The sequence below is a fragment of the Ammospiza caudacuta genome, chromosome 9 (assembly GCF_027887145.1).
Source record: "Ammospiza caudacuta isolate bAmmCau1 chromosome 9, bAmmCau1.pri, whole genome shotgun sequence".
NCBI lineage: Eukaryota > Metazoa > Chordata > Aves > Passeriformes > Passerellidae > Ammospiza > Ammospiza caudacuta.
In genome coordinates this window covers 32,366,937-32,390,790 of record NC_080601.1, presented here as the reverse complement: position 1 = coordinate 32,390,790, position 23,854 = coordinate 32,366,937, and the positions used below count along the sequence as shown (strand labels likewise).

The 23,854-nt window shown below is 47.1% G+C and overlaps 1 protein-coding gene across 1 annotated transcript; it reads left to right on the top strand.

Moving 5' to 3' along the window:
• The first annotated feature begins 2,394 nt into the window (after positions 1-2,394).
• Positions 2,395-7,085, top strand: VAX1 (ventral anterior homeobox 1). Its single transcript, XM_058810824.1, has 3 exons — positions 2,395-2,632; positions 4,341-4,528; positions 6,546-7,085. Exons 1-3 carry the CDS (start codon positions 2,395-2,397, stop codon positions 7,083-7,085), a joined length of 966 nt encoding a protein of 321 aa, XP_058666807.1.
• Positions 7,086-23,854: the final 16,769 nt, after the last annotated feature.

Below are 23,854 nucleotides of genomic sequence, written 5' to 3'. Positions count from 1 at the left end.
TCTCAATTCGACTTTTCAGACAATGTCAGTATAAATAAATTATGGAGATTTGTGGGAAAATTACAAATATTTGAGATTTCTACTAAAGACAACTCACTGAAATGTACCTATGAACAACCATCTTATTTTTCTTATTTTTCTTATTTTTCTTATTTTTCTTATTTTTCTTATTTTTCTTTTCTTTTTTTAAAATCCCCTTTCCTTTCCTTTCCTTTCCTTTCCTTTCCTTTCCTTTCCTTTCCTTTCCTTTCCTTTCCTTTCCTTTCCTTTCCTTTCCTTTCCTTTCCTTTCCTTTCCTTTCCTTTCCTTTCCTTTCCTTTCCTTTCCTTTCCTTTCCTTTCCTTTCCTTTCCTTTCCTTTCCCCTCTCCTTCCCACCCTCCCCACCCCCCGTTCTTTTCTCGCCTCCCATGAATTTCCTGTTTATGCTGATCGAGCACTGGGTCCTTCCCTCCATTCCACCACCTTGGACAAAGATTGTGTCCCATGGGATGAGGGTGGGTGGTTTTTCCACCAGCAGAGGCAGGATGAGGCCCATGGAGCTGAGTTCTGCTTCTCCCTCCTGGCACCATCAGCAACAAGGCACAGGGCTGGCCCTGCCTGCTTCAGGTGGGTGGAATTCCCAGGCAGGCAGGCAGGCAGGGGACGAGGCGGGGAACAGCCAGCCCGGTGGATACACCGCCATTTGTGTGAAAAATTCTCAGGGAAAATTCTTTCTCTCCCTCTCAGGCCCCTAAACTCTTTGTGAATGGGGCCAGTGCAACATGTGGCCTTTCACCTCGCCCAAGAACCACTGCCAGACAGCCACACTCAGAGAATTGTTTGTTAATAGTCCAATTAGATAATTGCCATCTTTCACTCCTTTTGCTCTACGTTTCCCATAAAGGAATGAATAAGGAGAGAAGCATGAAGAGGGCTTCTGCCCTGCAAGGTGACAAGAAGGACTGGAGCATGCTCTTTGCACAAGGCCATTTGCTTGAATTGAATCATTGTAGCCTAATCAATGGTCTTATTGGATTACTGGCTGTTGCGGTTCTCAGAGATATTGTAGCAGAGACAATGAAATAGCTAGAGTAAAACTTTTTTCTCCTTTAGTGGATCACGCAGTTGAGATTTTTCACGGGCTATCTCTCCCTCTCTCTCTCTCTCTCTCCTTCCCTCCCTCCCTCTCTCTCTCCCTCTTTCTCCCCCTCTCTCTTTCTCCCCCCTCCTGGATCCACTGCACACAAAGCTGGCTTTTTTTTTTTTTTTTTTTTTTTCAATGAGCAGGCTCTGCGAATAGGTTCAGTGTTTGCGAAGGTGCAGAATTAGCAGACACACATGCATGCACACATACACACACACACAGAGGGAGAAGCACAAAAAGCAAGTATCGGGACTGAAATAAGGAGAGGTAGGAGTTTAAGATGGCTGTCTGTGGGGAGATGTGTTAACGAGGATTTCTGCTGGCCAAGATAACCTGCTTCCTTGGAGAGATCTGCTTGAAGGAAGAACTTTTTGGGTGTGTGCGTCCTGGGGATCTGTTTGTTTGTTTACAATCCAGGGGGCTTTTTTTTTTTTTTTTTTTGCTTTTTCTTCACCCCCCCTGCAACTGCATTTTTTCAGCCTTTCCTAGCAGCTTTATTCAGATTTATTTGGCGTGCTTTGGAGAAAGCCACTATATAATCGGGAGGTCAAAGGCAGACTGAAGAAAGTTAATAATGGCTGCTAATGGTGCTAACAATTCAGGGTGAATCTTGTCAAAAGTTGGTGGTTTTTTTTCCCTCTTCCCCACCCTTTTTTTTCTGTCTCTTTTTTTTTTTTTTTTTTTTTTTTTTTTTTTTTTTTTTTTTTTTTCTGGAAGTCTCAGTCTTTTGATTGTGTGTTTCCTGAAAGCAAGACCAATCATTTCAGTTTATTCACTGGCTAAACTCTACTTGATTGGGGACAAGCACACAAACCATCCATTACGATCTGATATATTATCCAAACAATTTAGTGTATTCATGAGGTAACCTAAATGTGGAGGCTGCAAAATTACCCGTAATCAATTGAAACAGCGAGTGCGCGTCCCTCTGTGTGTCTAACAACTACATGTCTCTGTAATAAGGCAGACATTAAATCATTTTAGAGTTGTACTGTTGAGTACCTGATCACTGGGCGCTCTGGGAAGCTGGACAGTCACATTAGGACGCTGGGACTGAGGAAGCCGCTGCTTTTCCAGTGGGATAAAACCCGATCTTCCTTACTCAAGGTGCTTTACAGATCCCCACCGATCTCACCCTAAGTCGTGCAATATCCAGCATAGACTTCGTCTTCTTCTTCTTCTTCTACTCTTCTATAATTTTTTTGTTATCGTTGTTGGCGCTTTTTTTTTTTTTTTTTTTGGTTTTTTTGTTTTGTTTTTATTGCACTACATGTTTGGGAAACAAGACAAAATGGACGTTAGATGCAGTTCAGAGACTGAAGCTAACCGGGTCTCGAAGAACGGACATAAAGAGGGCAAGGAAAGCAAAGGGTCTGAAGGAAATATTTCTACTTCTTTTTTGAAGGATCAGCAAGGGACTTTTTCTGCCTCTGCAGCCACGGAAGGTTGTAATAAAAGTAAATCTAGTTCGGCTGATCCGGACTATTGCAGGAGGATCCTAGTTAGAGGTATGAGTTTGAGGTGTTTGGCGAGGGTGGGGGAAGGTGAGCCCGGGAGATGGGGTTGATTTTGCCGCTTTGCCTGGGGTCTGGCCCTGGGTCCAAAGCCCTTCCTACGGCTGCGGGGGAGAGACCCCGCTCGGGGCCGGGCCGTGCCGTGCCCCGGCCCCGCTCCGCCGCCTTTATCCCGGGGAATTTCCGCCGCAGTCTCGGCGCAAAGTTAAGCCGCGGTTGTTGCTCCCCGGCGCTGCCCCGGAACGGACCGGCCCCGCTCATTGTTGTTTTGTTTTTCCTTTCCTGCCCCGCAGCTTTCCCGGGGTGCCGGTCCCCGCGGGGAGCCCCGCGTTCGTTCCCCCGGGGCCGCGGCTCTGCCGGGCGCGCTCCCTCCGCGCCCGCGCATCCCGCCCGCGGCCGGCCGCGCACCACGGCGAGGGGCAGCGAGGCCCTCTCGGAGGGCAGAGATTCCCTCTGTGCCTCCTCTCTCCGTGCCCGGCAGCCCGTAGGAAAGGGCTGCTTTAAAATAACCACCAGCCTTAAGATAAATGGAGGGATAACGAAGGGTTATTTAATTATTACTTTTTAGTACTTATACGTTTAATTTCCCTCAATCTTCGTCCTTTCTCCAGGCTAAAATAGCTAAATAATCTTATTCTTACTCCCTCCAAAAAAAGAGAAAAAATTACCTGAAGAAATTTCAGTTTTATTAAGGTGCGTTTCGGGGGAGGAGGGAGAGAAGAGAATCGGAACAAAATATGTGGGAAGCAGGCCTTGAAAGCCAGAATTAATCCTTACGCCACTGGCTGACCCAGAGAAGGGTCAGATTAAAATGATGTGATTGTCTCTGATTTAAAACGTACCGAGGAGGTAAAATTACGGCAAGTAAAGTTCCGAAGGCTTTAAGGTAACCTGAATCTGGCTCTAGCTTGACAGTCGTGTTAATGAGATTTGTCCCGCTTTCCTTCCAGTCGGGGCTACCAGAAAAGTGAGGTTTCTGCGGGCTGGTTGGTGCCTTGTTTTCTTTCCCTCCCCCCCTCCTTTTTTTTTTTTTTTTTTTTTTTTTTTTTCCCCTCCTGCTTCTCGTTGCCAAAACCCCAAAGCGGCAGCGGCAGCGGTGCAGGGTGGGCTGGAGGTGTCCCCACGTTCACAGTGGCAGGCAGCCAGGTCGGGGCACTGCTGCCTCCAAAAGCTTTTTTTTTGGAAGCATGAGAAACTTGTTATTAAAAAAATAATAATTAGAAGTGTTTATATTTTGGGGTGGGGGACGGAATGTGTATGGTGGCTACCAGCAAGTCCTAGCCCGGAGCCCAAGAGGAACAAAGAGTAGCCCTGCACTCCAGGCAGGCACAAAGCCTGGCCTGAAGGATCTCTCTCCCCCCAGCTTCTTCCCAGAGGGGCCGTGGGTGATGCCGCAGTGTCGCACTGTGAGCACAATATAGTCAAAGTAATTTTTAAATGGGCTGAGGGGATTAATTATAGAGGCCCGGGCCCCCATCGCCCCCTCCTTCCTTCTCTGTTGTGGGTTTTTTCCCTTCCGTGGGTGCAGTGGCCAGGTGCAGAGCCTCAGTCGCAGGGACCCTGCTCCATCCCGACTCGTGCCTCGGTCCTGAAGGCGCTGGGGACGGCTCTTTCCCTTGGAAAAATTAGAAAGTATAAAAAGGAGGGGGAAATCAGAGGAGGGTTGCCTGGGTATGAAGCTGACTGCGCCTTTCTTTGCCAGATGCCAAAGGTTCAATCCGAGAGATTATTCTGCCTAAAGGGCTTGATCTGGACCGTCCCAAGCGGACCCGCACCTCCTTCACGGCCGAGCAGCTCTACCGCCTGGAGATGGAGTTTCAGCGCTGCCAGTACGTCGTGGGCCGGGAGCGCACGGAGCTCGCCCGCCAGCTCAATCTCTCCGAGACTCAGGTAGCGCCCCAAGGCCGGGGAGCCGCGCCTGCCCTGCCCTGCCCCGCGGGACCCCCCTCCCGGCCCGGGCAGCTCCGTGCCCTGCGGGGCCCAAGGACGCGGCCTTGCGCGCCTCCTGCGCCCTCAGCGCAGCCCCCGCGGGGCGAGGGGGGAGGCAGCCCCGGGGTGCCCACGCGTGTCCGGCCGGGATGGAGCTGAGGGGCTGCTGGCTGAGGAGTCCCGGCTGGGGACCTCTAACTGCGTGTGTCCCTAAGTGCGTGTGTCCCTAAGTGCGTGTGACCTTAACTGCGTGTGACCTTAATTGCGTGTCCCTAAGTGTGTCCCTAACTGCGTGTGTCCCTAACTGCGTGTGTCATAGCAAGAGGAACTGCTGGCCAAGGGAGTCCCTCGTGTCGCCTCACCCAGCCCCTCTGGGCTCTCCCCGCGGGCGAGGAGGCCCGAGGGCCTCGGAGGGAGCTTGGCCACGAAGCCAAACTCCCGCCGGACCGGGAGCTCCCCCAGCTCCGGCCCGAGGAGATCCGGCCCCGCCAGGCTCGGTGTGCCCGGCTCCCCCACCTCCGGCCCGAGGGGATCCAGCCCCGCCAGGCTCGGTGTGCCCGGCTCCCCCAGCTCCGGCCCGAGGGGATCCGGCCCCGCCAGGGTCGGTGTGCCCGGCTCCCCCAGCTCCGGCCCGGCCAGGCTCGGTGTGCCCGGCTCCCACAGTTCCGGCCCGAGGGGATCCTGCCCCGCCAGGCTCGGTGTGCCCGGCTCCCACAGTTCCGGCCCGAGGGGATCCTGCCCCGCCAGGCTCGGTGTGCCCGGCTCCCACAGTTCCGGCCCGCAGGGATCCGGCCCCGCCAGGGTCGGTGTGCCTGGCTCCCCCAGCTCCGGCCCGAGGGGATCCGGCCCCGCCAGGCTCGGTGTGCCCGGCTCCCCCAGCTCCGGCCCGGCCAGGCTCGGTGTGCCCGGCTCCCACAGTTCCGGCCCGCGGAGAGCCGGCCCCGCGAGGCTCGGTGTGCCCGGCTGCGCGGAGCCGCCGCCCCCGGGCGCGGAGATTTCGCTGCTGCGGCCGGGGAGAAGCGAGGGGAGGCCGAGCCGCTCCCAGCCCAGGCATACAGGCGCTCAAAGTCGCAGGGAGAGACGGGCACCTTACCCCCGGGCTGCCGGGCTGGAGATGTTCGGGCTGGGCTTTCCTGGGTATGAGAGATCCGGCGATGGGGCTGAACTTTGGGCCGTATTTTGAGTCCTTATATGTCCGAAGGGGAGAATCGCTCCTGTACCCTCCAGGGCAGAAAGGCCGGGGACCGACAGGAGGCCTAAAACTGTGTGAGAGCGCAGGGAAGCATCCAAAAGTCCAAACTTAAAGCTGGTTTCATATTTCCACAAAACATCATATAACAGTAAATTCCCCTGATATGATAATTAGCTTTTTCTTTCCTTGCCGCATAGGAGTGACAAGTTGAACAGCTTGTAGGTTACAGAACCTGCCATGGGTGGGTTTTGTAGTGTTTTGGTTTGGTTTTGGTTTTGTTTGTTGTTTTTTTGAGTGACTTCCAGAATTCCTTTTAAAAGTTGAATATTATTTAAAATTATTTGGGGATAGAGAGAGAGCGTTCAGTTTGGAATACGGGGAAAGAAGGTCATTGCTGCTGCTACCCCCAGGAAGGGCAGTCGGAGCGGGCAGCGGCTGCTGGGAGCCGCGGAGTGCCCGGGGCTCCGGCTGAGCCGGCTTAGAATAAAGCGGTGAGAAAGGGCTGGCTCCGTCTCGCGGAGAATTCCCGGCCTGTAGTAAACTAGGACGAAGTGAGAGGTCTGGTTAAAGATGCAGAACGAAAGGCCCCGGGGTCACCCCGAAACCGGGCCCAGACAGAGGGTGCGGGGGGCTGTGTCTGTGAGCGCGGCTTTGTGCGTTTGGGAAGCGCTCCCCGCTGCCAAGTGCCTGTGCCCCAGCCCTCCCCCGCAGCCTCCGGGGGGGCACCTGCCGGGGGGCGCCGCTTCCTCCCGCCCCGCTGACCCTGCCTCTCTCCCCGGCCCGCAGGTCAAGGTCTGGTTCCAGAACCGGCGCACCAAGCAGAAGAAGGACCAGGGCAAGGACTCCGAGCTGCGCTCGGTGGTGTCCGAGACCGCCGCCACCTGCAGCGTCCTGCGGTTGCTGGAGCAAGGCCGGCTGCTGTCTCCGCCGGGGCTGCCGGGCCTGCTGCCGCCCTGTGCCACGGGCGCGCTGGGCTCGGCGCTGCGCGGGCCCGGCCTGGCCGCGGCGGGCGGCGGCAGCGCGGCGGCGGCTCCGGGCGGCGGCGGCGGCTCCCCGCACCCTCCGGCCGCCAGCGGAGCCGCCGGGCCGCCCCCGCCCGCGGCGCTGCACGGAGCGGCGGCCGCGGGGCACGGGCTGTTCGGGCTGCCGGTGCCCGCGCTGCTGGGCTCCGTGGCCGGCCGCCTCTCCTCCGCGCCCCTGGCCGTGGCCGGCTCGCTGGCGGGCAACTTGCAGGAACTGTCGGCCCGCTACCTGAGCTCGTCCGCCTTCGAGCCCTACTCCCGGACCAACAATAAAGAGAGCGCTGAGAAAAAAGCACTGGACTGACTCTAAGTACCTTCCCCCTATTTATATTTATAGTCTCTATTTGTGGCGGTATTTATGGGACGGGCGGCCCCGCTCCCGCCGCCCCCGAGCCCCGCGGCGCGGCTCCCTCCGCGGGCCGGGGCGGAGCGGGGCCCGCAGCCCGGGGCAGCCGGGGCCGGGGCGCGGCGGGGGCTGCGGGCGCCTCCCGGTGCGCTCCCGCTGCCCGCGGTCCGTCTGTCCGGGCGGGAGGGGCGATCGCGCTGCTCGTTCGGTCGGGAAGGGACGCAGAGGGTCAGCGGTCGGGCCGAGGGTCGGCCGGGCTCCCCTCCATCGGCTTCGGCCAATGCCGAGCGAGGGAGCGGGGTTTCGGAGAGAGGAGGACGGAGCTGCCAGGTGATGCCCGTTTTGGGGTGGTTTTTTTGTGTCCCCCAGACTCAGTGATTTCTAAGCACAAAGGTTTTGGGGCCCCACCTGTGGCCCCCGTTTACCCCCACACTCGCTGCACTACAGCCCCGAGCGAGCCCTTAGCACCAGTCAGGAAATCCTCCAGCAACTTTTCTTTTTCTTGGTAAATCTTGGATGTGGGAAGAGCCGAGACTGACTGAACGTACAGTCACGAATAGGGGAGACAGAAACCAGTGGCTGCAGAAATTTTGCGTAAAATTGTCTCTTCCTTTGAGATAACACAACGCCCCCCTTTTTTTCCCCTTTTTTCCTTTTTTTTTTTTTTTTAATTTGAATTCCAACGGGCCTGTCCCGCGGAGCTTATCTGCAAAAACAAGTCTGCAGACAAATCATGGAACTCACAAATCTATTTGTATCTAGATCTGTTGCGATCGTAATTTTAATTTTTATTGCTTTATTTGATTTTTCCAAATAATTTCAATGTTCATCTAAACACAAAAAAACCCTGTAGCCTTCCTTCCTCCTAAAATAACCCTCTCGCATATCGCTCATACTTCATTTAAAACGAACGTAAAATATAAAAATCGTATCTTTTATTGTTATTTTTGTACTTTAAAACACATCTATGTAACAAACTTTTTTTTTTTCATAATTCTTACTGCTATTTTCTCCACAAACATATGTATTTCACCTTTTAGTATTCTGGATCGAATATTTTCTGTTCAATTTCGGTACTTGAATTTGCCACAAAAGGGATGCTGTACTTAGGTAGTTCTTTGGGGGGAAAAAATATTTACTTTGGTTTTAAGTTTCTTTTCTTTCTTTGAACTTTAACACATGGCGTTTACAAACTGTATAAATACGTGCCACCAAACTGTAACCAAAAAAGAAAAAAAAAATTACGAAAAAGTGGAATGGTTGCTGTAGAATATAGAATTAACTATAGACCAGAACTGGACAGAAGGAGCTGGATGAAAAGAAAATAGTAATTTTATTGTAAATTATTTACGTCTGAAGTTTCTAGGCAACTAGTCGAAAAAATAATGAATGAATCGAGCGCTGAGCCCTTGCTACTAACTTTTGTTCTGAATGTTTTGGATATTTGGATGTTTTGTATTTATGTGGTGAGAGTGAAATATATTATATCTATATGATGACGGAATTAGGTGTATTTTCGTCTTATATTTGTAGCACCCAAATTGCCTTCATTTACACATGCACTGAAAAAAAAAAACAACAAAAAACCAACAAAATAACAACAAATCCCTATCCCTATTTAACCTGCCCGATTTTTCCTGTTTTTAAAATTAAATTTAATGTTTCATTTTAAGCGGGGGGCTGTGAGATCCACTTCCTAGAGGGTGATTTCCCGGCTGGGGCAGTTTGGGGCATTCCCAGTCCCGTGCTCGGCTCTGACCCAGCCCTTGCAGATCTCCCTGGCCCGGGGGCTGATCCCTGCCCGTGCCCGTGCCCGTGGTGCTGCCGGTGCCCCGGAGGTGCCCACCCTGCCAGGTGCCACCCCGTGCAGGGCACTGCTCACCTCCAAACCGTGCCGGGCCAGGCAGGCACTCCTGAGTGCACATCCGTGCGTGTGTGACAATGTACAGATGTACAGGCACACGTAAAGACACTGCTCAGCTTGTGTGCACAAATACAGATATTTAGAGGGGTTTTCTGAGCAGCTCTTGCTTCCATTCTGGTTGGCAGCCCAGCCCTGAGGGTTTTTACTGGGCAGGAGTGCAGGTTTCCCAATGCCCTGGCTCCCCAGGCCGTGCCACCTGGGCAGGGTGGCACCTGCTGTCCCCACAGCTCTGCCCTGCCCTCAGGTCCCTCTGTGGCCTCCGCTGGGCTCTGCCACAAGCCTGTCCCAGCCAGGGCAGATGCACTGCTCCAGGTTAGGGGGGAAGGATGCAGTGGTGATGCTGATTTGGTTGGTTTTTTATGAAGAGTGTAGAAATGATCTGGGGAAGGGCAGCCGGGGTGAAGGAGGGGATCGCAGGTGACATTTGAAGAGGTGACATTGAAACTGCTGGTCAAGACTGGAAAACTTCACGGGGAGGGAAAAGTGTTGTATTAAAAAGAAAAGAGCTGAATGTGACAGATCTGCCAGGGAGATCTGGAGGGAGAGGGTGGTTTTCAGTTTGTGCCTTGCCTGGACTGCACAGCATCACCCACAGCCCCACACAAAGAAGGGAGCCCTGGCCTGGGCTGCCTTTGGGAATTCCCTTCCCAAGGAGGGAATTGTCACCACCCAAACCCTCCCTGGGCTCCCCTGCCAAACAGGGGGCTGAGCTGTGTGATGAATTTGTCCTGTCTTGCAGGACCTCCCTGCAGCTGAGATGGGGCCATTTCAGTGTCCAAATTCGCTGCTGCGTTGTGAGCCATGGGAACAGCAGCACAAACGTGTTCTGACAGAGCTGGCTCAGGTGCCCTCATCTAAAAAGAGGATTTCCCTGCTCCTCTCTTTAACCAGAGACTGCAGGAGCATTCCTGTCCCCTCACACAGGTGCCACGAGGCTCTTTTTCCCTGGTTGCTGGCCTGATCTGCAGTCTCAGGGCTGGAGCTGTGGTCAGTGTAAGCTCTCTGCTCCCCTTGTAAAGCAGTTTAAGCCAGCATCAGGCTAAATTGCTGACACAGTAGCAGAAGCCCTTGTTTTACAGCTTTGCAGCCCTCAGTATACATGTGAAGAGCTAGACATTTTTATTCTTATTACTATTATTATTAATTATTTCTGAACATTTAAAAGAAAAAAAAAGAAATAAATACTTCAGGAAATTTTAATTTCTTTTTTTTTCTTGTCTCCTTCAAATTCCATCTGTCGCATATCAGGGGCTGCTTGTGGGCTGGGGTTGGAGCAAAAACCAGAGGCTCCCCAGTCCTGTGTAGGGCTGTCACAGTTCTGTTTCAGTCTCTGCTTGTGACTCAGGCCAAAACCTTGGAGCCCCACAGGGAGGGAGGCAATCGGTCATTTTCTTTAAAATTTTCAGCATTTCAAAAGCACGGGGTCCCTGAGAATCAAAACACCCTGGTTTCTACAAAATATATTCATTTGCATTTCTGTAAAAAAAAAGAGGGAATACCACCTGTGTTATTGCATAGGAAAAATTAAAAATCATTCATACACACATCTACATATACAGTGAAGCTGAATATAAAAGCTGGTTTAGTTTTTTTGGTTAGTTGGTTCAGTGGGGTTTTTTTGTTTTTTTTTCCAACAACACCAAAGCTGTTCTGAAGCTGTGTGCTGCCCAGAGACACTACTTGCTTGTTTGCACTAAAATGCTGATTTTCATCCTACTGGAGCAATGAACACAAGCCACCTTCCTGAAGCTATTTGCTGCTGAAAGGTTTTGCTGCATTTCTTGCTGTATTTTTATTTGTGGCCATCACCGGGGCATTAGAGCTCAATCAGAGAAATATTTCGTTTATGCAGAGGGAGCATGTGTGAATGTGAGGGGGGCAGGAATATTCAGTAGGAAAGCAAATAAACCAAGTGTAAATCTATATCTGGCATGAATTTTTAAAGGAAATCACAGAAGGATTTCTGTGGCAGTTGGACTTCCCCAAACTTTTCCTTAGCAGCAGCTACACATAGGGCTTAGGATTTACAAAGATGGAGTGCAGCATGGGCTATTTAAATTTCTTCATCTGAAGGAATTCATCAACTCAAGGAGTATTTTCACAGTTACATGGACAATATATCTTTCTCTGTGGCTCTCAGGAAGGAAAAGCTCCCAGGATCAGCTCCAGAGCACCCAGGGAAAACACAAAACAATGCTAGCCAGGTACACATAGGGAAAAGAGAAATCAGTCTATTTAGAGGATATTTTCAAAAGCATTTGCCCACCCACTTAACATAGACCCTGTTTTATTTGCTGCTCCTCCATATCCCTCATGCCAGGGATTAGTGCAGCCTCTGACCACTCTTTGCAATCCTGCCCCCGTTTGCAATCCTGCCATCAGCCCAAGGTACATGACCTTGTGACATGGAAAAAAGCACACCAGGTCTCTGATTAACTTCAGAGTATTTAATTACTTTTAAGGAAAGAAAAACACTTCCAAAGAATAACTCTTGAGCAGAAGCAAGTCACAGCCAGCAGCAAGTGTTTAACAAAATTACCAGGGAAGCTAAAATGAGATCAATGCATGTGATGCTGTCTATGCAAAAGCCACAATATAAATTGTGACCCTGGGCCATGGCTGTGGCCAAAGTGCTGGCTGGCAGGGGCTGACCTAGGACACTTCTGACTCAGGTGTAAGAACTCTCTAACAAGCACTTTACTCCCCATCTTTCTGCTTCTTATAATTGCTGAGCAACTTAAGCACAGTATTTATTTATTATCTTTCTATATGTAGTTGTTAGTGCTCATGCTGTTCTTCATCTCTGTGTAAATGACTGACTCTGGTTTGTATATTAAGTCTTAAAATTTTCTAGTGGAGTGCGTTCTACAGTCAGTCACACACAGAACAAAAATTATTATATTTTGTATATGTTTTCTATTTTTTGTTGACATGAATTGCCCCAAGTTCTGTCATTAGAATTAGCAGAACAGATGTTCCCACCTTCTGCAACCACATCCTTTTTAATTCTTTTACCATGTTATCTTTTTTTTCCTTTTTCATGAACAATCAAAATAATTTTAACTTATTTTCATACACAGTTCTTGCAAACTGCACTTAATATAACTGTTTGCCAAGAGGTGCTGCCTTTTTTTTTTCTTATTCTCCCTGTGGAAAAAAATAAAGTAATAAATTCCCAGAACTTTTTTCTCTTCAGCTATCTGTAACCCATTCTTCTGTTTGATCTCCCTGCTGTGAGCAAGAATGAAAACATCACATCAGTATAAGGATTTGCCCAGAACACAAACCTTTACTTGGCACTTAGTGTCATTGCCAATGCAAGAAAACTGGATCACAGGCCTCATCTGATGAGATGCCACGGCCTGGGTGAATAAATTGGTTTTTTTTATGTTTCAGCTGAAGCAGAAAACCAAGGAACCAGATGTAGCAGAGGGCAAATAAAAGAGTTCAATCCACACAAGGTAGGTCCACATAGTTTGTCACAGAACCAGGCACATCTACCTGGCAGAAACCTCTTCTTACAGCTCTCACAAATGAGTGGTTTGGCTGCTTGAAGAAACATCACCAAAGGTATGGGCAAAACCAGGGTTTAGTATGAATTTTTGGAAATGCAGCTTGACATAGTTTGATGGCAAGGTTCACTCTACAATTTACTGCACAGGTTAAAGTGTAAAAAGAAAGATCAAATTAAAAGCAATTTGAAATTATTTGTATGGAATCTGGTAATGCAAAAGCAGGTAAAGGTGTGAAGGATATGGATGCAAAGGGGTTTAGCAGCACTTAATCATTGAATTCTTTAACATTTACAATAGTGATTCAGTAGGGCTCACTACAACAATTGCTTAACCATAGATTTGAGACACTAACATTCATACCATAATCAATTCACAGGCACACAGGTAAAATTATGTGTACACAGATTTCTGTGGGTGTAAAGGCTCCTATCAAAAATTCCCCTCAGGTTCAGTGAAATATTCACACCAAATCATTGTACTCACACCAAATCATCAATGCTCACACTTTACATTTCCTGACAGGCAAGGGTTTCACTCTGAGGAATGCAGAGATGTGGTGGGATGGGGAATCAGCCTCAGCCTTGTTGTCAGAGATGGTTCCTTGGGTACCACAGACTTGGCTTGGGAGCTCTGAGAGGTGCCCCAGTCACAGGGAGGTGCTGCTGCAGCTGCTGCAGTCCAGGAGAGCTCAAAGGGTCTCACTTGGGACCACCATTTACAGGGTCACAGGATGATTGACTTTGGCCATCAGTAGGTTTCCCTCCTGACCATAGCCCAAGCCAATAACTGCTGTGGTTTTTTTGCAGCTTCCCAGAGTGCTGTGACAATGGTACCGTTCCACCCAGGCTACAATTCACACTGGTGCCACTCCACTCCGGCCACAGCTCAGGTAAGTGGTTTACCAAGGTTACAAAGGAAAATTGCTTATGCTTTGTTTCCCACCTTGTTTGGAAGCTGATGTTTCTGGTGCTTTCCACCTCTACAGTGCAAGAGCTCCTGGTACAACCAGGGAGTGATTTATGGTGTGGTAAATGGACACTTCACCCCTCAGCTGGTTCCACCAGGGTTTATCAGGAGCCTCTGAGGTCGCAGAGCAGGCCCAAGGATGAGGAGGGTGGCAGATGCACCACCACAACAATCCAGAAGCACTTCACTGAAAGTGCATGAAAAACAGTCCATGAAATGGATGGAAAACCAAAGGGAAACTTGTTTTCCAATTTCGTCTCAAAAATTTTAAAAAATGAACATGAATTTAAATTTTTCCTAAGGTTGGTATCCTTTACATATCAGAAGATTTTTTTTATTAGTCTAGCTGCACAGGGATCAATCCAGCAAAAACATTTGCAAGAGTTTTTGTTCTTCTAAATTCCCTTCTACTTTTTTTTTTCCTTTTATTTTAGTGGACAAAAAGTAGAAGGAAACTCATCCTGGCAAGCAACGAGTTGGCAAGTCATGAGCTGTGGATTCAGGTTGGATATTGGGAAGAACGTCAGCCAGGACACAAAAGACAGAAAAAGGTTACTGAGGTCATACTTGGTTACAAAAATGCTGTTAGAGAGAGAAACAAGTGAAGGATAACCTGGTATGTGTACAGAAGCATGGAAGGATGTCCTCTTGGCTTAATTCAAAACCCATGAAAGTTAAGAAGAAAAATTAAGAAAATTAAGAAGACGAATTCTCATTTTTGCCAGAATTTGTCCAATCCTGAGAGCACTGTTAGTCATTGGCCAGTGAGTTTCTATCTGCTCTTCCTCTGAAATGGGGATGCTGATGCTCATCTAAACCTGTTCAGAAGGAGGCATGAGTGTCAAGTACTAGTGTACTGAAATAAAGTTGAGACAAAATTGTGGTCAAAAATTTGACAGCCACCGTAGTTGACTCCAATTCAGTGTTAGCACTTACTGCCTCTTGTTAGCCCTGATCTTTTTTCCTTTCTTTATTTTCTTGCCTTGTCTCTAATTTAAACCTCCAAAGGGTGTCTACCACTAGACAGTTATAATCTCCTTGAGACCTCTAAACAATTTCATAAACCAAATCCTAAATGGAAATTAGAAACAGGCAGGAGAGTGAAGTGTCTGTTGCCATAAAGGGCTGAGGAGGATAAATAGCCAATCCAAGGCATCCTGAGTGCATGCTCCAAGATAATCTCTATATTTCTCTGGACACAGCATTGTGAACATCCTCAAGATCAGCTGATTACTGAGATGAATTAGTAAATAAGAGCCCATTACATCAGGTGTTGAGGAGGACTTTAATTGTGCTCAGGCTCCAAATGGGAAACTTTATACTGTGTCACAGCTGCTAAAACAGCAGAGCCTTATGGAAACAGTCTTGGATTACTGGCCCCATGGAGTGAAACATTTTGAATGGAAGGGATTATGCTTATTATTTCTCAGTGCATTGTGTTTTCTTAGCTATTTTTACTGTCATTATTATTATTTACCAAGTTAATTGATACATACACATGCTTAATGATGTTTCCATGTATATTTAATACTTTCTTCCACTGTTGTAATTTGAATGTGGTCGTAGGGAAAATAACATGAGATACATGAAATAGTTGCCCTTTGTTAAGATTAAAATCCTGAGAAACTTGGTGAGTTTGCTTATCATCCACTTGCCAAGTGTCCTCCTGCCTTTTACCTGAAGAAATCAGATCCTTTGCCAGGTAGAATTTAAATGGTATTTTGTGAGAAGATGATCACCATAGAGGGACTGCCCTCAGTCTCAGTATAGACCATTTGTGTTCAGAACAAATTTCATCTTTTATCAGAAGAGCCAAGTCGGGAAAAACCCAGAGGAATTGATTAAAACTTTTATAAATTAAATTTGTCTGTTGCAAAGGGAAAGCACTAGACTTGTAAGCTGCATTTCCAGTTCATCTGTTAGTCTGTACTTCATTATAAATTTGAGCTCCTGAAGTTTCTAAGTAGAAATGTGGTAACCTGATTTAATGCTCCTCAGGGAAATGCCTTGGACTCTGTGCACAGACTTTCATAGAAGCAAGGGCTAATTTGTGTATATAAAAGAAGAAGAAATGGCCATCTAATCATGTAGTAAAAACTCTTCTATTGCACATCTCAAGTTCCTTAGAAGCATGTTCAATGCTGAGGACAAATATGTGAAGGTTATTTGAGAAGAGTGGATAAATGTGGAAAAGATGAAAAATCAATGAATATAAGTAGTTATCATGAAACACAGTTATAAAAAAGGAACCAAGTAAAGAAGAAATATTTTCACTCTGTTAGAAGATGCTCAAATCCAGCTGCCCAGCTATCTCTATAGAAATCTCTCCCTGCAAATAGGAGTTTTGAGCATGTATTTATCTTCTATTTTTTGGGCTCTGTGGGCCAGTAAGCACTGTTTCTGTGCTGAGATGGTGTTACTGCCTCAAAACTTCATGAGCCAATTGCATCCCTCTGGATATAATTAGTATGAAACATAAGGTGTGAGCTTTATCTCTATCTTTTCATCCACAGTTAAGGCAATTATTCCAATGTTCTAGCTAAATTTTGGCGTGTTGTTTTTGGACAATCAGACACATGAATCAAAGAGGGAAAATACAATGCAATGCTCCAGAGCACCAGCTTAGCCAGAGATGCCTCAAGGCATAAAAATTTCAGGCAAATGGTCTTTTTCTGCAAGAGTGCCCTAAGCACCAGTGATGCTGGAAAAATGAATTAACAGAAATATCAATACAATTCCTTTTATGTGTAACTGTTCATGTTCAGAGAGGAACCTGACAAGGTCTCTGGTGTCAAGATGACCCCAAGATGTTAGAAAGTCTCTTTTTTCCTCAGCCCCAAGACTGAAAAAGAAGACCGGATTCTTTGGCTCTTGTTCTCGAGGTTGTTTATTTTTTCTTATCTGCGACATTCTTTCTGTGACCTGCTGAGATCTGTCCAGCAGGTCGGGTTGAGGCACACTGACTGCCTCAGGGCGGTGTTATCTTTTTATACTAAAAACTACACATAACACATACTTTATTTACAATACTTTTCCAATACCTATCACCTATGTTAGACAGTCTGTCTCTACTCTAAACCAACCCAAAAGTGCCACCATTCACAGCAGAAGATGGAGGACAAGAAGGAAAAGGAGAAAGACAGAAGACACCCAGATTCCTCCATCTTGCCTCTTGAACCCTCATTCTAAATTTCATTTCCCCTGTACTCAGCACTGGTGAGGCCTCACTTGGAGTATTGTATCCAGTTCTGGGCCCCTCACTTTAGGAGGGACATCGAGTTACTTGAGCATGTCCAGAGGAGGGCAACGAGACTAATAAGGGGCTTGGAGCACAAGCCATACGAAGAGCGACTGAGGGAGCTGGGGTTGTTTAGCCTGGAGAAAAGGAGACTCAGGGGCGACTTCATCGCTCTCTACAACTTCCTGAAGGGTGGCTGTAGTGAGCTGGGGGTCGGTCTCTTTCTCTGGGCGACAACAGATAGAACAAGAGGACACAGTCTCAAGTTGCGTCAAGCGAGATGTAAGTTAGAATTAAGAAGGAAATATTTCACAGAAAGAGTGGTCAGATACTGGAATCATTTACCCAGTGAGGTGGTGGAGTCATCATCCCTTGAAGAATTCAAAAAAAGACTGGATGTGGCACTTGCTGCCATGATCTAGTTGAACAGTTAGAACATCGGCTGGACTTGATGATCTTATAGGTCTCTTCCAGTCTTGAACTTCTGTGATTCTGTGATTCTGTAAATCCCCAAAATTCGACGTTTCCACCCTGTGGTAATTCACTTGCATTCTATTCAAACCTGTGTGGCTTGTAACTCCTCACACAAAGTTGGGAATTGTTTCCATGGGCTAAAATCAAAGACACAGGTGTTTGTGACTCTGTGCCAAGGTCTTGGAGCCTCTTGCCAGGGTCTCGAGTCCTCCGGGGCAGCCAGAGGGATGTCCTGGATTCCGACAAACCCTGGTCCCGGTGATGGGGGACCTCACCTTGTGCCTGATGGAGGCCGAGCCTGTTCCGCAGGCAGGGCCGGGAGCTCCGGGGCCGCTCAGCACCGCGGACAGCGGCGGCAGCACCGGGGCCGGGCCGGGAACCCGGGCAGGGGGAGCGGGACCGCGCGGGGAGAATCGCTGCCACCTCTGCGGGGCAGGGCTGGCACCGACACGGCACACGGGGGAGTTCAAACCGATAGATCTGAACGTCCCACAAAATGCGGCTGTGATTTTAAGGCAGCTCTTGATACAACCAAAATGACAGGTCGGGGATGAGGTGCCATGTCACGAATTTCTTTAACCGGGAAAGAGAGGTCAGGAAAGGCAAAATTGTTTCAAATGAAACTCTTGGTTGCTGCAACTCCCTTTTGATACCACAGTGCACATCTTCCTCTGGCAGGTTTGCCTGCTTGGTTCAGCCCTAGAGCTCCAGCCACAGAGGGGTCTTCTTCCTGCAGCTTTGTTTGCTGAGCATGATGCCACTGGTAGGAAATACCCTGTGAGCAGGTCTGTATGCTGAGCATGATGCCACAGGTAGGAAATATCCCTGAGAGCAGGTTTGTATGCTGAGCATGATGCCACAGGTAGGAAATACCCCTGAGAGCAGGTCTGTATGCTGAGCATGATGCCACAGGTAGGAAATACCCCTGAGAGCAGGTCTGTATGCTGAGCATGATGCCACTGGTAGGAAATACCCTGTGAGCAGGTCTGTATGCTGAGCATGATGCCACTGGTAGGAAATACCCTGGTGGGGAGCTGGAATCAACTGTCCCAGCTGTCCCCCAGCCAGCTCACTGGTGGTGTGGGCTGAGGAGCAGAAAAAGCCTTGATTCTGTGCAAGCACTGCTCACAAAAACATCCCTGAATTACAGACACTGCTTTCATCACACATGCAAACTGTCCCACATCAGTCCCACATCAGCTACTGTGAAGAAAATTGAGCCTACCACAGCCAAAATCAGCACACCATGTTTCATAACCTCCATACAATCCAAATGTACATGAAACACAATTTTGTCTTGTCACAGTTAACAGGAGTAAGATTATTTCTTTGACATCAGTTAAAAGATATTTATAAGATCTGTAGGTGATCAGGATCCTTATTTAGAAGCATTAAATGCTCTTTCCAGAACTATGGTTGTGTGTCTGGCAAACTTCTATGAGAAAGTACAACACTACAGAAGTTCAGTGGGGACAGAATGTGCAGACCTTGGCTGGTAATCAGAGCTCCACTTTGTTCATTTGCTTTCCCTTTCCATTCTGCTCCCACTCTTATTTAGTTTATCTGTAAGATTTGCAGGTAGAAATTCTCCCCTGCTGTGCATTTGCATAATTAGGCCAATCAAGAAGCACTTCTTTCATATGAATAACAATAATAAATAGCTTTGTTAGTCCTTAAGAATACAGTAAACAGTGGAAAGTCTACAGCCACAAGTTCAAACCCTTTAAAGAACTGTAATGCTAGTTTATATTAAACTCAAGATAAATGATAATTTTCTACCTGATCATTTGTTTTCACAGTTTAGAGGGCAGATGTATTCCTCTCTAGATGCATGTGAATACATTAGCACTATGAAATATTCCTGCTCATACCTGTGGAACAATTTATTGAAATAAAAAATTCCAGAGTTCACCTATCTAGAGCTTCCAAGAAATTTAACATCTGGCTATATGTAAATACAATTATGCTTCTGCTAAGAACATCCCTTGAAACCGCCTGCACTCCATAGGTAATTGGTATGAATATGCAGATAACACAGAAAAGAATTCAGTGGCAGAGAAGATTTGGTAATGTCTGTTTGTGCAGGCTAAAATAGAGAGTATCCTAACAGAAGAGCGAATCCAGGAAGCAATTTTTGGTGTAAAGCTAAATCTTTTTTGCTTTGTTACTCTGAAATATATTGCATAAGATTTAAAAGAAGAGACTAACTTAAACATCCAGATCAAGGGTTTAATGACATTTTCATAAAGAACTTTTTCATCAGATGTTTCATTGTAAGTTCTTGATGTATAAAAATCAAGAGGTGACAAGTACCAGAAAAAGAAGAAAAAGCCATTCAACTTATGTAAAATCAATATGTCTGCATCATAATAAGAGGACAAGGGAGTTCTGTACTTTCAAGGTGTGCTTTGCTGGGTGGTAGTACTGTGGGGATTACCTGTGGGGATTACCCAAGTGTGTATGAGTTAATATTGAATCTATTAACTCTTGGTAGTCTGGGATTGGACATGAACCAAAAATATGTTTTGCAACAATGCTAATGGGCAACACCTTCAGTCTTGATTAATTCAAGAGTTAATCTACTGGTGAATTCCTGCATGAATTTTCTAGAAACTGGTGAGTTTTGTACCACAAAACAATGCAGGACTTCAGTTCCCTACATAGCTAGAACTGTGTACAATTGCTAATTAATATAATGCTACTTGGTCTATGTTGTTATGTAAGAAATATTCATCTCCATGTACACAGTGTGCTCTGAGAGAGGGAAAGGGAATAGCACAGGCAAAACCATATTTTCATGAGTTATCTTGCAAACAACCACATTGATAGGACTCAACAGCAGTATTTTCTAAAATTATAGGGAAAGAAGACATGTCCTTAACTTAAAGGAAATAACTTACCAGCCTTATATGACCACCTGTTTTCTTTTATGGCGAGAGTAAAATTTTAAAAAGAGAAGTTTGAAAATCTCTCCGTGGAGAACACTACTCTGTATCACAGAGATGCTTTGCAGAAGGCTGGAGACAAAGCAAAGGATTTTGAAGCCTTCAAGTACAAGACACTGTTTAGTCAGTGCTTATCAGTGGAGCATGATCCCACGGCCCCATTTACCACAAACCCTTGCTGACTGTATCTGGCAGCATAAGGCTTTTGAGGTCAGGGTGCTCACTTTACAATTTTGCCCTTGGAGTCTCAGAAGTAAGGAAGCATTTAAAACCTTGAGCTTCAGAAGGAATTTAAGAAATGCACAAGAGAGCCAACTTTTAAATGAACTGGAAAGATTTTATGAGGACAGAAGATCAACAAGTGACCGGGACTCCAACTGTGAAAGAAAATGTGAGAAACAAGCACCTCTTCTAGTGTGAAATTGGTCTAATTCTTGGGGCCTTTAGAGTGGCAGTATCAAACAACTGGCCAATATCGTGTACACTTTCTGCCATCCACGTGGCACCAAGTCCATTACCACACTCTGTGAGGCACTCCAATCTGCCACAGGTTTGTTTAACCCCTCATTTCAGGGTGGAGATGGAGATTTTCCCCTCTCACCCACAGCTGAATGTGTCTTAATGCACCTGGAAGCCAGTATTGCCATGCACCTCAGTGCTGCACACAAGCAATGCAGTAAAACCTCATCCAGCCGGGGGCTGAGTGAAGTGGGGTTGCAGGTGCACCTGATCTTAAAGGGGTTTAAAAGAGAGGTGAGGACAGACTTTTCATTGTGCTGATAGAGATACAGTAAGGGCTAATAATTTTAAATATATTGAATAAATTTTGTACAATGAGGGTGGTCAAACAGTGGCCTTGTCCCTGGAAACATTCAAGGCCAGGTTGGATGAGGCTTTGAGCAACCTGGTCCAATGGAAAGTGCTCCTGCTTAATCCAAGGGGGTTGGACTAGATGGCTTTTAAAGAGCCTTCCCAACCCAAACCAGTCTGTGATTTTATGGCTGCTGGTGCATTGGTGGGCAGGAACTCCAGTTGTACCTTGAAAGAGGCACCTATCTCTACACAGCCCTGAGCAAGCTGCTGAGCTGCTGATCACCAGCATGGGGCTCACTAAAGGGGTGAAGGCTGGCACACCATTTTGGATATTTAGACATCAGGTGCATTTGCTGGTTTTCATTTGGAACATCTGACAATGCATTTTTATAGTTTTGAGGGGTTTCTAGGTGTGATTAATGAAACAAACCAGAGTTTTGTCAGACCCAGCTGTGAATGGTGCTTCACAGATCTATCATGCTTTTCACCCTGCCCTGCTTTGCAGCATCACCTGGGGGAAAAGGTGCCATGGTTGCTGGATCTGCCAGTGCTCCCAGCCTGTGCTTGTGTTGTTAAGAACTCAAACAAATCTGCTACTGCAAGATTTCTTGATAGTGAAAAATGCAGTCTGTGGAGTAGCTCCTCCCAGCTCCTTCTAGTCCAGCTGCTTTCACTGCTTCACTGAGAGCGTGCAAGAGGAGCACTGTGAGGTGTGGCAGTGGCTGTGTCTCTCTCTGCTGGGCAGGTAACACTGCTCCTCAGTAAACAGACACAGATTTGTTAAACCACTGCTCTGATGCCCCTGCCAACATCAATTCCTATCAGATCCCAGTCCACAAAGCAATATTGATCATCTTTCTAAAGGGTGGCATTTCCACACTGATATTGTTGGAGGAAGGAGGAACATTTTTTTTGAGAAGGGGTGTTTCAAGGCAAATAACCCTCCAAGGAGCATTCATTTTCAAATCAGTAACACACAAGTATGGCTAACTCACAAAACAGCAGCCAGTTATATATACAGATTTCAATGAGGCTTTTAGGAGAAACAATGGGGCTGGTTTTAAGGGTGGTTGGCCTGCTGAAGTGCATTTCTCTGCACAGATACAATGCTGTAGTGCTGAATGGATTCAATAGTGCTGTCTCAAACATGGCCAAGAGTGTCTGGAAGTGGGTGGAGGTAGAAAGAGCTAGTGGGACTCTTCTTGTGGTTGGCTCAGGCTGCCTCCTCCAACCCTTTCTTTGCCCTGGCAGGGGCAAAGGTTTCCTTCCCCTTTCCCTCTGTGACAAGTGTCCTTCTCTGCATGAACAATCCCCATCTGGAAATAATAGAATGACATTTTTAAAAATGTGGGCTTAAAAAATTCAGGCATAACTTTGTCTGAACGAGATGTCTGGGTGGCAGAAGACTCTCCTAAGGGAAGTGAGTATATCTTGGTACCTCGGCTATTTGAAACTGGGAAGGAAAAATACATACAGGGATAGAATATAATGCAGGAATCAATCCTGCCTTGGCCTCTGTAAGGAAAACAAGTGACCTTAATGATCTATTCTCTCTCTAGAGCACTCACAGAGAAAGCTGTGCTCGCTCCAATTCAGCTGTGTGCCCAGCACATAACACAATGGACCTCACTCCTCGGGAAGCTCTAAGTGCCACTGGAATAAAAATAAACAAGTCCTGCACAAGATGGTGAGGGCACCAGCAGCCTACAAAAAGCAGCTCTTGGGGGCCACACAAAGTCTTGGAGTGGGGGGTTGTGCAGCAGGAGAATTTACGTAAGGAAATTCACTTCCCCCGTTGAAAGATACACTTCAGTTCAAAATGCACACCTCCCTTTTTGCCAGTGCAAATTTCACATGCACATTCCTATCTATGTCAAAATAGAAACACAATGACTGCAAGCTTATGGGTGACACCACTGAACAATGCCATAAAATGCAAGACATGAGACAGAAATTCATAAATAGCTGCAGGCCATGATCTGCTCTCGACTGTTTTTGTGCTGCTCCGTTAATACTAATAGGAGTTAAGTGTGCAGAATAAAGTGACAGCTATTGCCCCTCAGCTCTGCCAGCAGTTCTTAAGGTCCAGCCAGCACTTCTTGGTGCTACACTGCCCCTGGACTCTGGGGAAGAGCACAGTCCATCTGCTCTAACACCGTGCAGGCTGGTTTTAGGGCTCCTGTCTCCAGTCTCACTATGAGCTGTTGTAACATGAAAGCAACAACAGCAGTAATAGCACAATCCTGGTGTGCTCACACCTTTTTCAGGAGAAGAATACTTTGACAGAGCTTTGAAATGGAAAATGGTGCTAAAAGGTGGATTTTGGTGTCTTTTGGTGAAAAATATCCTTGAAATTTTTTAGCTGAGAAGCCTCAGACAATACAGGCATAGGACTACCATGGTAGTGTTATATCCCAGCCATCTCATGGTTTCGGGGTTTTCTGGGGGAGGAATGGTAATATTGTTTTTCTTATTGGTGACATTTTCCATTACCTCTCTGGGTTCTGAGAAGGAAATTACAAACGCTGCAGGAACAGCCTGGGGATAGTCTGTTCTCTAGGCAGTAAAAGAAATGACAATGATCTATTGTACTGGAGAGTTCTCAGGATGTGCCACTCTCCCCTTACCAAATTTCTAAAAGCCAGGCAGCTAATATACTCCCAGTGGCACAGAGATGATGTTCAGCTAACCTCTCCTTCTAGCTGCTCCTCTGTTCCTAGTCCACATTTTCCAAACCATTTTCCAATGTGTGTTGAAATAAATTTTTAAATACAGCTCACCTAAACTTCACTCCAGCCTGCACTGCTGGAGTTCCTGTCAACTTCAGATGCATGGAATCAGGCCAGCTGCAG

What these genes read in the sequence shown, in the direction of transcription:
- VAX1 (XM_058810824.1), top strand. Translation starts at nt 2,395, where the DNA reads ATGTTTGGGAAACAAGACAAAATGGACGTTAGATGCAGTTCAGAGACT. An exon ending in CAGGAGGATCCTAGTTAGAG is followed by an intron (nt 2,633 to 4,340) that starts GTATGAGTTTGA and finishes TTTCTTTGCCAG; the next exon opens with ATGCCAAAGGTTCAATCCGA. An exon ending in TCAATCTCTCCGAGACTCAG is followed by an intron (nt 4,529 to 6,545) that starts GTAGCGCCCCAA and finishes CCCGGCCCGCAG; the next exon opens with GTCAAGGTCTGGTTCCAGAA.